The 14,901-nt window shown below is 39.9% G+C and overlaps 1 protein-coding gene across 1 annotated transcript in view; it reads left to right on the plus strand.

Annotated features, from left to right (window-relative positions):
- sos2 (son of sevenless homolog 2 (Drosophila)) overlaps positions 1-14,901 on the plus strand; it is a 43,973-nt gene that overhangs the window by 21,578 nt on the left and 7,494 nt on the right. The window contains 11 exon segments of the mRNA XM_037746273.1: positions 1,311-1,454; positions 2,320-2,430; positions 9,085-9,183; positions 9,707-9,834; positions 10,075-10,730; positions 10,861-10,942; positions 11,103-11,225; positions 13,879-13,991; positions 14,145-14,367; positions 14,481-14,600; positions 14,699-14,861. Coding sequence (XP_037602201.1) covers positions 1,311-1,454; positions 2,320-2,430; positions 9,085-9,183; positions 9,707-9,834; positions 10,075-10,730; positions 10,861-10,942; positions 11,103-11,225; positions 13,879-13,991; positions 14,145-14,367; positions 14,481-14,600; positions 14,699-14,861 — 1,962 coding nt within the window.

Consider the following 14,901-nt stretch of genomic DNA (forward strand, 5'->3'; position numbering starts at 1 on the left):
AAGGGGTCTTAACTGCCTCCACGAGCTGTGTGTCACAGCCAGCTTTAAAGGGATAGTTTGGGTGTTTAGAAGTGGGGTTGTATGAGGTACTTATCCATAGTCAGTGTATTACCTACAGTAGATGACGGTCGGCACGCCCCCAGTTTGGAGAAACAGACAGGAGTTACCGCAGGGGAGCAAAGCACTGTACTGCTGTGGACAGGGGCAGCAAAACGTATTTTAGCCACCTAAAAAAAATCAGTTTAAGTGTGCGCTATATTTAGAATATCGTTATCTATGCTCACCAAAACCACCAGACAACACTTGAAATGTTTTTCTATTTTACCTAGACCAGCAAAATCCCCTGAGTTGTGAGAGGTAAAATTACTGTTTTTTTTCAATGGAGTGTGGTTGCTTTGGTGAGAGCAGAGATAACGTCTTCAGTTCCCCATCGGAAACATTGACTGCATAGCTGTCTCACGTCGAGGTAAACCAGCGAAAATACTCTAAAGAAATACTCTAAATATAGCGCACACTTAAGCTTATATTGATTTATTTAAGTGGGTCTTTTAGGTGGCTTAAATATATTTCGCTGCTGCCCCCCCCTTCCACAGCAGTACATTGCTTTGGTTCCGTGTGGTAACTCCTGTCTGTTTCTCCAAACTGGGGGCGTGTCGACCGCCATCTACTGTAGGTAGCACACAGACTATGGGTAAGTACCTCATACAACCACACTTCAAAACACCCAAATTATCCCTTTTAATAAAAGGAATTGAGAGAAACATGTCTGACCGAGCCGGTATGTGCAGGAACAACGACAACTTCTTGATCATGTAGACGGTGAAACATAAATAATAAGTGTAAATAAGTCAGTTTTCACTACACTGTCAGTCTAAATGCTTCAACCAAGAGAGGAAAACACCTCTGATCATTGACCAGCTGCATGTAGACATAGACTTTAAAGTAATCATGTTATTACAGCATTATGTTAATGTTAACTCTGATTTTGTCCCATGTGAACGTAGTCTTTTACATGCTGTAGACAATAAGTCTTTAATCTCTATAAAAAAGGATCAACTTTCTTTTATTCCACGCATTCTTCTTCCTTGTCAAAACCTGGCACCTACATTACCCACAATGCAACTTGAATCAGGGCCTGTAAAAAGACTTTGATGTGTAAAATCAGGGGAGTTCCCCTTTTAACAGTAGAAGGAGATAAGTCGGGTAATTAATCCCTCTTCCTACAGCAGACTGTCCTAGCTGGTTTTAAGGATTCAGTCCTACCTCTCTAACCTGTTAATTTACTTGTCTCTTGTTGTCTTGTTGTGCAGGACGTGGAGGTGATCTTCAGTAACATCCTGGACATCCACGAGCTGACTGTGAAGCTGCTCGGACTGATCGAGGACGCTGTGGAGATGACCGCGGATGGCAGCCCTCATCCGCTGGTGGGCAGCTGCTTTGAAGATCTAGCAGAGGTATGAGGCTTCTCTGACCTGAAAACTCACAAGATCAAGATATGTGTTGCCAAATGTATTAATCCGCCAAGTGTATAAAATGCACAGAAATTAGTTCTAGTATTAGTAGGGCAAAGAAATATTGACAAGGAAACAATTGTACTTGGTTTCTGCAGGTTGAGATTTTATTTGTGATGGTAAATAAAGCCATGACACCAAATTATTTAGAGATGTGAGTTAAATTCCTGAACTAAAACATGAATGTAACTCACTGTAGGGATGTTCCTAACGACACTCCTAAAACACTCAGAAAACAGTCAAAATTTATCACAATTTCATCTATAAGGTTAAACATGATCATTTTGATCAATTCTCGATTGGTAAAAAATGGTTAATTGTAATGGTATCAACCCAAAAATTGCTGCAACAATACTTCATATACTTCTATCATAATGTTTTAAGCTCTTATACACTCACAATGTATTTTAATTAATTCATGTTTATTTCTTATTTATGACTAGAACAACTTGACACACAGTGCTCAAATTAATCTTCAGGTTTCCAGCTTTCAGATGATGTACACCACTTCTATGTGACATCTACTGTTGACCTGCTATCTCTCCCTAAAGACCCCCTGAACCCCCCTAAAAAAGACAAAAACGGGTCTATGGTGGATCTCTCTTAACATTTTGCTTAACCCTCATTAAGCGAAATGTTAAATATTGTAAATTATCGCCTCATTAACTAATATTTCTTGAAATACAAATGGCTAATATTTAGCTTAGGATATTAGTCATACTGCTTGCCTCTGAGCATCCTCGTCGTCGTGTAAGAATATTTTCAGGTGTCGACATTAACTGTTGAGTTATTCTCTCCGCGTCTACAGGAGCAGGCGTTTGACCCCTACGAGACCTTGTCTCAGGACATCCTCAGTAAGGATTTTCACGAGCACTTCAACACACTGATGGCACGGTCCACCGCCGGCCTCTACTTCCAGGTAAGATGTTCAAATCGGCCTCAGTGACGTTGCCTGTCATCTGGGCTTGTTTGGGATAAACTATACAGAAAAAAAGAGATGAAAATAAATATTTTAATCACGATTTTCCACATTTTTTCCACACTAATAAGATAGAGTTTTGCAGTTTTCATATCTTGAGGTCAGAGGTCAAGAGACCCCTTTGGAAAATGGCCATGCCAGTTTTTCCTCACCAAAATGTATCATACATTAGGAGCGTTATTTAGCGTTCTTCCCGACAAGCTAACATGACATGGTTGGTACCAATCCATTTCATAGGTATTCTAGTTTCATATGATATGAAATTATATAATTAAAATATTTTATTATGATATAATAAAAGAGCAATAATTGACGTGTGTATTGAGACAATATTGCCACGCAAACATCTCGATACTATGCTGTGTCTATTTTTTCCCCCCACCCTTACTTGATTCAGTCATTTTGTCCATCGACATACAGGTTTATCTTCGTAAATGAGACAGCAGTTACGTTAGCTGATATGCAGTAAATATTTCAGTTATAAAAAAATGTAATAAAACTCAATAACGGTGTATACAGTAGTCTAGTTTGTTGATTTCTTTTGCTGCAGTAATGGTATATTATTTTTCCTTTTAGAGGTATTAAAAAAAGTCTTAAAAGTCATTCAATTTGTAATTCAAAAATATGCAGATACCCTGCATTAGTATAATACAGAATTTGTCACATAAAAAAAAAAGAATTCAAATTAAACAAAAAAAAGCATGAAATATTAAAATAAAAAATCTAGAAACTTGAACATTACTGATGTGGGATTGGAAATTCTAGTATTCATTTATTATAAACAGTATATCATATTTTAGTATTAAAGCCTGTGTCTTGGTATCATTAATTGTTGTGTTTAAAGTCTACGACCGTTAGTCGCCATACTATGGGTTTGAGAATTCACTTTTTCGTTATAGCCGTTATGTCTCCAACTCCCAACCGCCTTTCCTGATATTCTCCTCATTCTCAAATGTAAACTTTCTTATAAAGCAAAAATGCCATAAACCTGAAAAGAAAAGAAAACATGTTTGTTTTTAATATGGAGGTACAAGTAGGTCATTTATGTGTTTTTATATCAAGCAAACAGAGTTTGAATATTTGTTCCTGTTTCGCTTTGAAGTGAACCTGGTGGAATTCCTCCCGATATCGTTTGAGGGCATGTCATGACATATTCGGCGTCCTGTGTACAGTTTATTCACTGCTGCCGCATTGTTTTATTTGGACATTCCTCACAAGAATAGCATTGAATTATGCTCGGTGGGGTGCAGTTTGGCAGCCTTTGAAGATGAAATATTTGCTGGTGTTTTCTCAGGCCAAAGACCAGCGAGTCCGACCGTTTCACATGAAGCAGAGCTTTAATCAGTTTTTACTGTATGAGGTGGTTTTCTGCTGTCCTTCTCAAGGTTTTAAGCACCAAACTGTTTGTTGAATAGATATTAAGATGTTATGTTGATAGACCTACCGTACATCTTCCTGCTCTGTTAGTTTAAAGTCCTAAACGCTGCTGCTGCTGACTGAGCGTCCTGCAGCCCTACTGTAGCTCAGGTTGAGGCCTCGCTGTGTTTACCCTCAAACCACCAGTCTAACCCCAGTTAGATCAACACTGATGGCACTGTCCTCTGATTACCCACACCCAGTGTTTATTTTCATATACTCATTGTATGAGGGTGGAGGAAAGGGCACAAGAGTTAAAAATAAAGCTTTATTTTTATTTTAGCACCACGGTATTCATTTAAAAACACCTTGCATTGTTTCACTTGCTGTTTTTCTTGAAAGCCAACAGTTTTCTTAAACAGTGTATAACCTGAAATAGACGTGTTTTCTCAGCCTGGCTCAATATGCCTGTCTTTGAGTACCAATATTTGTTTATTTATTTATTCTAGTTACAGCTGATGAGTCTATTAGTAGATCGACAGAAACAGTTTTCATTCTTTCAGTAAATTTTTAAGCAAAAATGTTGAATATTTCCTGGTTCCAGCTGCTCAAATGTGCAGATTTGCTGCTTTTTTTCTCATATATGATCATAACTGAATGTCTTTAAACTAATGAATCTGAGGAACTAATTTCGGGGCCTGGGAAATTACAATGGGCATTTAAAAAAGAAATTAGAAAATAATATATATATATATATATATATATATATATATATATATATATATAAAACAATTGGTGGATTAATCTATAAAATTATCTGCAGATTATTTGAGAACATCACTGTGAGTTGCAGCCCTGATTTTAGAGCTGAAATGGTTAATTGGCAATTATTTTCATAATAAATTTAATTACATTTTTAAATTTTGCATTATAGTATAAATGCCGAACATTACCCAGCTTCAGCTTTCTCAACTGTGAGGGTTTTGTTTTCCCTTTGTATTATGTGATAATAGACTGAATTCCTTTAGGTTTTGGACTTTGGGCAACACAAAACATTTGAAGACGTCATCACCTTGGGCTCTGGAAAAGTGTGATATAATTTTCTGATATTTTACAGAACAAACGATTAATCGAGAAAATAATTGGCAGATGAATCAATAATAAAAACAATTGTTTATTTCAGCCCTAATAATTTCAAAAACAGCAAAATAAAATGTATAAAAGTAATGAATATATTTGGACCCTAACTCTGAAACTCTAGATTATGTTATTATGGATTTTGTATGATAGCAATTATTGTGGGAAATCAACAAGTACTGCAACTATCCATCATTTTCATTATCAGCTGGTTATTTTTCCGAAAATGGGGAAAAATGCACATCACATTTTCCCAAGTGATTATGTTTTGTCCAACAGTCCAAAAAAACAAATGTTTACTCTCATTATTTCATTATAAGGCAGGAAAATCTATTTCAGTGGGCTGCCCAAATAAAATAATTTTATAAGTCACATTTAAAAATGTAAGATTGTGTTAACAAGTTACTAATATCAAACTAAAATGTGTTAACTACCATAAACATTTTGTGTTAAGTGATGTTACACCTCTTGAATGTGACATTAAAGACAAATATAGTCAATTTACTATCATATAAAACAGAGAAAACCAACAAATATTCACATTTGAGAAGCTGGAACCACTGATTGCTTCCCCCCCGTTACTTAAATTGAAATTACTTCATTGAAAATCTAAATAACTGCAGAGTAAACTTCTGTTGGATCGACTGACTAATCAATTAGTTAACCAAATCAGCTTCCACAGATTCTGATTTGTCCTGGTCAAAAGGTGATACTTATTGTGGTGCTTTGGAAATCCATTGTGCGTGCGTGCGTGCGTGCGTGCGTGCGTGCGTGCGTGCGTGCGTCCCAGGGGCAGATGGTGTAATGTTGTCTCTCCACCAGCCTCCCCTCTAAACCCTCTTTATCAAACCGCTCCTGCCTTCGTTTCTGCACCGTTGGCTAATCTTATTTTAGCATCTCTCACTTTGTGTTTCATCTCTGACCTGACGGCTGTTCGTCTCCTCGTCTCTCCACCTTCTTTGTGCAACATTGAACCAAACTGTCGTCCACATCACCTGGTATAAATGCATACGTATCGCAACGTTTGCTGTAATGTGGATCGAACCCCTGGCAGTAACATCATCATCATCATCATCACCATCATCATCATCATCTGCTCTACCTCTTCAGCTTTTTGTCTCATTGCATGCACTTCATCTTTCTCACTCCATCCTTCTTGACTTCCTCCCTCCCTCCCTCCCGCTCTCTGTCAGATGGATGTGTCTGTCGAGCACTCAGCCCCTGCACTCTGCAGCGTCTGGTATTGTGGGTAAATTACATCGCCTTTTAAAAATAGAACAGGCAGCCACACTGCGGGCCATTTTTCTCCTGGGGTGGTGGTGGTGAGGGTGGTGGTGGAGGAGGAGATTTCATGTTGAAAATAAGCTGTGAATTAAGACAGCAAAAGACCTGTGCCTCGGTGAGATGGGAACATGTTGTTCTCATAGTCGTTCTGTCCTGTATTCTTACTGCTCTGTGTGTGTTTATATTTAGCCTGCCACCACAATGATGCACGCTCCTGTAGAGACTCGTTTTTACACGTTATCCAACACAATGTCAACTTTATTTCCAGTTTACCAGCTCAGATCTGATGTATAAGTAGCCCTTCACGTAAAGCTGAGATCACTGTGAAATATCTGTGTAGTTTTGGATTCAATCAATATTTGAGAGTTAAAAAAAGAAACAGTGGCTCATAATTAGTGCTGCAACGAATAACCGATTAGCTGTCAACTATTAAAGGTACTATATGTAACTTTCAGAAAATCCTTGTTATTGATGACACCGGTGGCCGTTAAGTGAACTGCATCATCCTGGGCATCGGCCAAGACAGTGACGTGACGTGACATGACAATCATATATCATAGAATAACGTTACTATCTGTAATTTGGTTTATAAAACGTCAGAAAATGGTAAAAAAAAATGTTGATCAGTGTTTCCTAAAGCCCAAGATGACGTCCTCCAATGTCTTGTTTTGTCTACAACTCAAAGATATTCAGTTTACTGTCACAGAGGAGTAAAGAAACCAGAAAATATTCACATTGAAGAAGCTGGAATCAGAGAATTTTGACTTTTTTTTTCTTGAAAAATTACTTAAACCGATTAATTGATTGTCAAAATAATTGGCGATTAATTTTTTTTACAGAAACTCTTACTTTATTTGTGTGTAGGGAGCGCTTGATTTGTTGCACCAAAGCACACAATTTAAATGCGTGGCACCACTATTGCACCCAATCAAGCTAAATACATAGCGCTGATAATGACGCATCCAAACGTGTAGCCCTAATGCACACAGATAATTTGTAAACCAGCAGGATGCTGACGTATCAATAACATGATCTAAACTTAGGTCATTGTTCCCCCGGCTGTCCATCAGCGTGCGTCAGGCAGCTGATGTCTTTTCTTTTCCATGCTTCATCTCCTCTCCCTCCTCTCCCTCCCCGCACAGACAGCGTGGCCGCTGCTGTGGAGTCTGAGTAGTAGCGTATTGATTCTGAGTCGTCTATCAGGGGAACGGGAGATTTAAATGGATACTATGACGGCCTCCTCTCCGGTTACCCTGAAGCCTTTACTCGGTCAACCGCTTCTCCCTCCTCCATCCTCCATCACTCGTCACCCTGCAGCCTCTTCTGTCTCATTTATATTCTGAAACATACACATTTTAATTGTTCTTGTCTTCACAGTGCTCCTCATTTTATCATTTGCAGTATTTTGTAGTGAGGAATACCCCATTTGAAAATTTCCCCACTGCGGGACTAATAAAGGAATATCTTATCTAGGAATATCTTATTTTTTTCAATTCTGAATTGCTGTATTTTGTGGTTATTTTATAATCTGGGGCATATTTCTGTAGTTTTTATCGTTGTGTCTGATCACGTTTTACTCACTGGCATCATAAACATTGTTAACATATACATGGAACGAGATACAGCTTTACAATGGCGTCTACGGGTGCTACAAAACACAAGCCTCAGACAGGTTTAAACGCATCCAGTCATCTTAATCACTGGTTCCCAACCTGGGGGTCCCGACCCTCTCTAGGGGTCGTCAAAGCTTCACAGTGGGTCGCAAAGCCTTTTTGATTTTAAAGGGTGTAAGACAACCTTTTTGGCCTATATCTCAGCATTTCATTCATTTCTGTGAGAAAAAAAACAACTAAATTAAATTGTTATTTTTAAAGTTTGGATTATTATTTAAGATATAAACAGGATAAGGGCACGGTGAAGACCTGAACACAAGTTATATTCACAGAGCCTTCCCTCTCTGCTAAACAGTCTTGTCCTGCCTTAGAAAAGTACACAGTAAAAACAACCAAAGAGCTAATAGAACAATGGTCAAGCATCAGGGAGAAGCCTATTAAATATGTATGATTGTTAAAAATTAAAAAAAATACACAATCCAGACAAAGAATTGCATTAACAGTTCCTAAAAATAACAGGAACTCTCCTCTCTGATGCAATATTCACAGGAAATAATCCGCTCAAAATTCATCCAAATGGCTCGTTTTACACTAACGTCCTGCAGTTATTGTGTTTATTATTTGGCTTAATTGTACAGTTCATCAGTTGTTCTGTACTGTTATTGTTATGCATTGAATATAATATCAAATATCCATAAAATATGTCACTTAGTCAAGGATTGTTAGATTACTCAATGATAGAAAAGGGCTCCCTTAAGGAAAAAGGTTGGGAACTGATCTAATTTATTATTATTTGGAAGTGAAAAGAAAGTTAACGTTAAAAGTTTCATACAAATGTGATTGTTTTTTATTGCTGTTTGTGTCTTGGCGGAAAAAAAACAACTTTTGTTTTAAGCTTCTGGGAGAAAATCAAGGAAATTGACAACACTTTTTTTTATAAATCACATTTCCATAAGTGAAATATTATGTTGGTATCCGTCCCGTAATTCGGATCTGCTCCAAAACGTATTGGGTTCTTACTTGGTCCACTCTTCCACCAAGTTTCATGAGTAGTTTTTCCGTAATCCTTCTGACAAACGGACCAAACAAACCAACCAAACCGAAAACATAACCTTGTTGGCGGACGTAATATCACATGCTGGTTGGATCATATCTGTTAATAATGTCCGTCACTAACAGTTCTTATGTGTCTTTGTGTCTCCAGTCAGTTGCAGAAGGCTTCAAAGAAGCAGTCCAGTATGTCCTTCCACAGCTGATGATGGTCCCAGTATACCACTGTATGCACTACTTTGAGCTGCTGCAGGTATGTCCTGACACATGGACGCTCCTAATCAAAGATGAGATTGTTTTTCACTGTGTCTGCAGCTTTTCTAGAGAAATTATTACATATTTTGTATGTTTTTTGGTTTCATTTATGTTGCTGGTCACATCCCTGGTTAGTGGTTAATGATAAACATACTGGATTGACATTTTGTGGCGTCATCATGCCAAAGATCTCGCTCTACGAATGAACAATGTGGCCTATTTGAGGCCTGGTTAGCCATTAGCTATAGCATATGTCTCTGAATATTGTCTAAATATCACCACACTGAATTCAGGTTCAGTTTAGGCCACATGATTCTAATAACAAGGTGTACGCTGACACTCTTTCTTCCTTTTATTTTCTATATTTTGTTGAAATTGTGTTTATATCTGTTGTTAAAATGTAACGTCTTCAACACTGTCATATTGTTGTTGTACTTTCTGCTGTGAGAAACATCTGTAGACTTCTGTATTGTGAAGTAAAGCAACATATCTGATGTGTGTGTTTTCTGCCATTTTAACAGCAACTTCAGGAGCGCAGTCAAGACCAAGATGACCGAGAATGTCTGAAACAGGCGATCACAGCGCTGCTTAACCTTCAGTGTAGCGTCGAGCGCATCTATGCCAAGCACCAGCCTCGCCGTAAACCTGGGTACGCCTCCTCTACTTGTATTTATAATGATTAGTATTCATTTGGTCGTTCTGTCTACATGTTATTGACCAAATGGCAGAAATTAGTTTACATTTTGCTTTACCAGAAGTCAGTTGTCAGTGGAAAAAGTTGCAGTTGGAGCATCCAGCAGCTCATCAGTTCAGTTTCAGTGGTTTATTGTTTGATTTATGCATTGAGCTCTTCAGTTTTCTGACTCCACACTTCCCTCCTCCCTCACAGTGAGCCCATGTACCGCCTGTACAGCAGGCAGGTTCGTAGCAAACAACTCGCCATCAAACGCATGAACGAGATTCAGAAGAGCATCGACGGCTGGGAGGGAAAAGACATCGGCCAGTGCTGCAGCGAGTTCATCCTGGAGGGTCCGCTTCTACGAGCCGGCGCCAAGCACGAGAGACACAACTTCCTGTTTGACGGCCTGATGATAAGTTGCAAGGCCAATCAGAGCTCACGGCTGCCCGGTTCGGGCAGCGGGGCGGAGTACCGCCTGAAGGAGAAGTTTGTGCTGAGGAAGATCCGCATCGTGGATCGCGAGGACTCGGGGGAGCTGCGGCACGCCTTTGAACTGATAGGAAAAGATGAAAACTGTGCGGTTTTCTGTGCACGGACAGCGGAGGAGAAGGCGGCGTGGATGGCGGGGCTGGTGACTCTGCAGTACCGCTCCACTTTGGATCGCATGTTGGACACGGTGCTGCAGCACGAGGAGCAGGCGCATCCTCTAAGACTGCCCTTACCGGAGGTTTACCGCTTTGCTGTGCAGGACTCTGAGGAGAATATTGTGTTTGAGGACAAAGTGCAGAGCAAAACAGGCATCCCCATCATTAAGGCCGGCACCGTGGTCAAGCTCATAGAGAGGCTCACCTACCATATGTATGCTGGTAAGCTGCTGCAGTAGAGCTTCTTGTGGAGAGACATTTTAAATATCTCAATATAACAAAAAGGTTTATTTAGCAAAGACACATTGTGATGTTGATTGTCTGTTATCTAATCTGTTTCATCTGTTTGTAGATCCTAACTTTGTGCGCACGTTTCTTACCACATACCGATCATTCTGCAAACCACAAGAGCTTCTCACCCTGCTGATCGACAGGTACGTTTAAACCAGAGCAGTATTTTCATTGCTGTGGTTGTTTAATGTATTCCTATCTGAGCCTTCACTCGGAAAAATATATCTATTAGTGATGATGTGGTGTTGTGGGTTCCCTTACGTCTTCAAATATCATATGTCTGATTATTATTATTTCTCTCAGGATTGAGATCCCTGAGCCAGAACCGACTGAGGAGGACCGACAGGCTCTCTGGAACGGCGACCAGCCGATGGCGGCCGAGCTCCAGAGATTCCGCAAGGAATACGTGCAGCCGGTCCAACTCAGGTACCCCAACCGTCCAATCGCAGCTGAGTCAGCTGAACATCTTTTCCAGTGCCGTTCTTTGCTCTTCTTTCGATGAAGAAATACTCTCCAGTTCTGATATAATTGATGCTATTGCAGACACGCTAACCTCTTCAGGAGCCGCCATTGTTGTTTAGAACGAACAGTCGCCTCTCCGTGTTGTTACGCACACATAAAACCACGCCAGTGTTTCCTCACAGGACGCTGATTGGTCCGTGATCTGGCAAGATGGATTTTCGTGTGATATGTCTCGCGTGATCTTGTGACATTGCAAGAATCCAGCTGCCCTTTAAGGTATGTGACATGAGCCGCAGTGTGCAAAACCGTGGTAGCGCCGTGGTAACGCAAAGGCATCTTTCAGGACCTTGGCTTGCGTTGCCACGGTTTTGCACTCTGCGGCTGACGTTACAGCAGTTTCATAGATGGAGAACAACAGTGGCCTTCAGGTAACATAAAAACGCTAAAGTCTCTAAAACATGGCGGTGCAACATAGTGGACTCCGTGAAGAGGACCGGCTCCCTATGCAGATATGAAGGGCTCATTCTAAGCTAACGAAACAACGATTCTTAGTTTTAGGTGATTATACACTAATGAAAACATAGTTATGAATATTATATTTCATTTCTGACAATAAATCCCCCAAAATCCTACAGACTGGTCCTTTAAGCATCGCAGTCCTAAAATATTTAGAACAAAAAAAGGCATCACGAGACAAAGAGTGGAAAAATAAGAGCATGAGATGTCCGGGTTTATTGCTTGGCTAATCTTGAATCTGAGGTGGTCAACTTGAATTGCGTTGTCATATGGTCTATGAGGCTTAAAATCAAACTTTTACAGGTGGAATTAGACAATAGGTTACATCATAATGTTTTTGTTTATAAAATGTATTCCCTTGAGTTTCTAAAAAAAAGAAAATTCTTCCAGCATCTTTAGCTGCTTTCTTTTATTTCCTGACGAGGCCTTTCAAAAAGCAACAAAAGCTTTTGTGTCTCTTTGTCTCCTGTTGTTGTTTGTTTGGCTCTTTTAGACTCTCCTGTTAAGGCCTGAACGTTCTCAGTGAGCCACAGAATTACTTTTGTATTAGACTTTGTTTCCTTATAAGGAGTGACAGAGTCAGGAATAGTCCCGTAAGTACCATTAAAAACTCCTCGAGCTTCTCGGTATCAGACTGCACCGCTGCTGGAGTTAAGAGCAGCTGCAATAAAAACCCTTTAAACTTTAGTCACAGGATCAGTTAAAACACAAGTGGGCAGTTACACATTGTGAAGTCTTCTGGTCACACGTACTATAAGATCAACAGTATTTTGTGAAACATCAAAAGATGGAAGTTGGTCATGAGTGTCTGCGTTAGGCTACAAACACACTGTACATTGTAGACAACAATAATAAGAATCCTCCAGAGTTTGAGCATCGATTGGGACAAACATTAAAGGAACTTGTCTTGGAGTTTGGGTGGTCTATTGTTATAAACATTGCAATGCGGTCCAACCGTTTACTCAAAGTAGGTGAAAATACCTCTTCAGGGACGACTTCTGCCCTTTAAAGCACAAAACCTTCCTGCTGTTTCTATTTTTAAATACCGACTCTTTAAAACAGTTAACTGACAGGATAAAGAAGACACACTGGCCACCAGCCAAAAAGTGTTCAATTAAGGACTTTGTTTGCTAAATGTCTCTATTTTACCAGCCTCTTTGTCTGGTAATACTACAAATATTTGGATTTAAATTAAGAATAGAAACAATTGGCTGTCCAGTTTACTATAAAAGAAAGTCCTTGGTATTAGATGTCGGTCTGGAAAACATCCGAGGCACTCTGATTGTGAGTTTAAAATTATATGTAAGGGATAATGTACAGCGAGCCGGTCATTGTTGTGAAATAAACCGTTGCCACATCGCCCTGAAGGGGTTTATTTCACAAAAATGACCCGCTAGCTGTACATTATCACACTTATTACACGGCTGCTTACTTAAGAAATCAATAATTCGATACAAAAACGGTCCTCCAGAGTCCGCCATCACAACTGTGTCCATAGCAACGGTCTGTTATACATAGCAACGGTGTGCTATAAAGAAATAAGACCGTAGAACGCCTTGATATTCATATCAGCCGTGTAATTAATTACAAGTTATTATATTATATTATATTATATTACATTATTAAATCATAGATGACAGTTTTTTTTTCTATTTTTATTTGACTATATGCCCTATTTTTTTCTTTATTATTTGGATTTCTTGATTGATATGAAAATCAAACGTGTGGAGGTGGAGCTCCCCGGTAGTCGAATGGTTGCAGTGCATTCCACACAACGTTTAAGGTTTGATTCCAGCTGAGGACCTGTGTTACATGTCGTACCCTTTTCTCTCCCCTTGTTTCCTGTCTTCCTCTTCACTACCGACTGTCCATTAAAGGAAAAAATTACCAAAAAAATAATCTTGCAAAAACATTTGGGGTGGTAAAACAGTAAAAATGTCCTGCTACTTGACGCAGGGAAAACGGAAATGGAAAAATATTTTCAGTGTGCACAGGTGTCCTTAAGTTCCTTACAGATACTTGCAAATGAAAGTATATGAAATATGTGCGGAGGACAATACATATAATTATTTAATACTGTAAACGTCTCTTTGCTTCTCAGAGTTCTCAACGTTTTCCGTCAGTGGGTCGAACATCATTTCTACGACTTTGAGAACGACCCAGAGCTGAGGAGTCGATTAGAGGAGTACATCAGCAGCAAGATCCAGCTGAGAGGTCAGAAGAACGACACACCTCTGCTTTGTTCCTCCGCTTCCACAAAAATAGACTTTCAGCTTTGTGACATCAGTGTTGAAGTTTCAGTAAGATCCTTTTTTAAGGCCTCTCATCTCTTCATTTGCTAAAGCATAGTTTGTGTTTTGTTTTTAGGCAAGTCTATGAGGAAGTGGGTTGAGTCCATAAATAAGATCATCAGGAGGAAGCTGCAGACGCAGTCAAACGGCGTGAGCCACAACATCACCTTCGAGAGCCCGCCTCCTCCCATCGAGTGGCACATCTGCAGAGCGGGCCAAGTGGACTCGTTCGACCTCATGACCCTTCATCCTATAGAGATCGCCCGCCAGCTGACTGTGCTCGAATCAGAGCTCTACAGGTGAGTCGCTGTGACACAGCAGTGGATGAAGGCTCATTTTAATCAGTTTGTTTATACAGATAAATAAGATAATCTGGTAGAGTCTGAAAAATAAAAACTCTCTTCCTCCACAGAGCTGTGCGGCCGTCCGAGCTGGTCGGCAGCGTCTGGACCAAAGAGGACAAAGAGAAGAACTCGCCTAACCTGCTCCGCATGATCCGCCACACCACCAACCTCACACTCTGGTTCGAGAAGTGAGTCAGATATTTTTGTTCACAATAAAATGCAGAATTGGTTTTAAAGTCCTAGGGGGAAAAAAACTAACATCTGTACCTGTGTGTGTGTTTCTCAGGTGTATTGTGGAGACGATGAACCTTGAAGAGAGGGTGGCCGTGTTGTCACGGGTGATAGAGATTCTGCAAGTTTTCCAGGAGCTAAACAACTTCAACGGTGTGCTGGAGGTCGTCAGCGCCATCAACTCTGTCCCGGTCTACAGGCTCGACCACACCTTTGAGGTGGGTGAAACTATTAAAGCAGTCAGAAAAAACACTGTCG

The sequence above is a fragment of the Sebastes umbrosus genome, chromosome 16 (genome assembly GCF_015220745.1).
Source record: "Sebastes umbrosus isolate fSebUmb1 chromosome 16, fSebUmb1.pri, whole genome shotgun sequence".
Classification (NCBI taxonomy): domain Eukaryota; kingdom Metazoa; phylum Chordata; class Actinopteri; order Perciformes; family Sebastidae; genus Sebastes; species Sebastes umbrosus.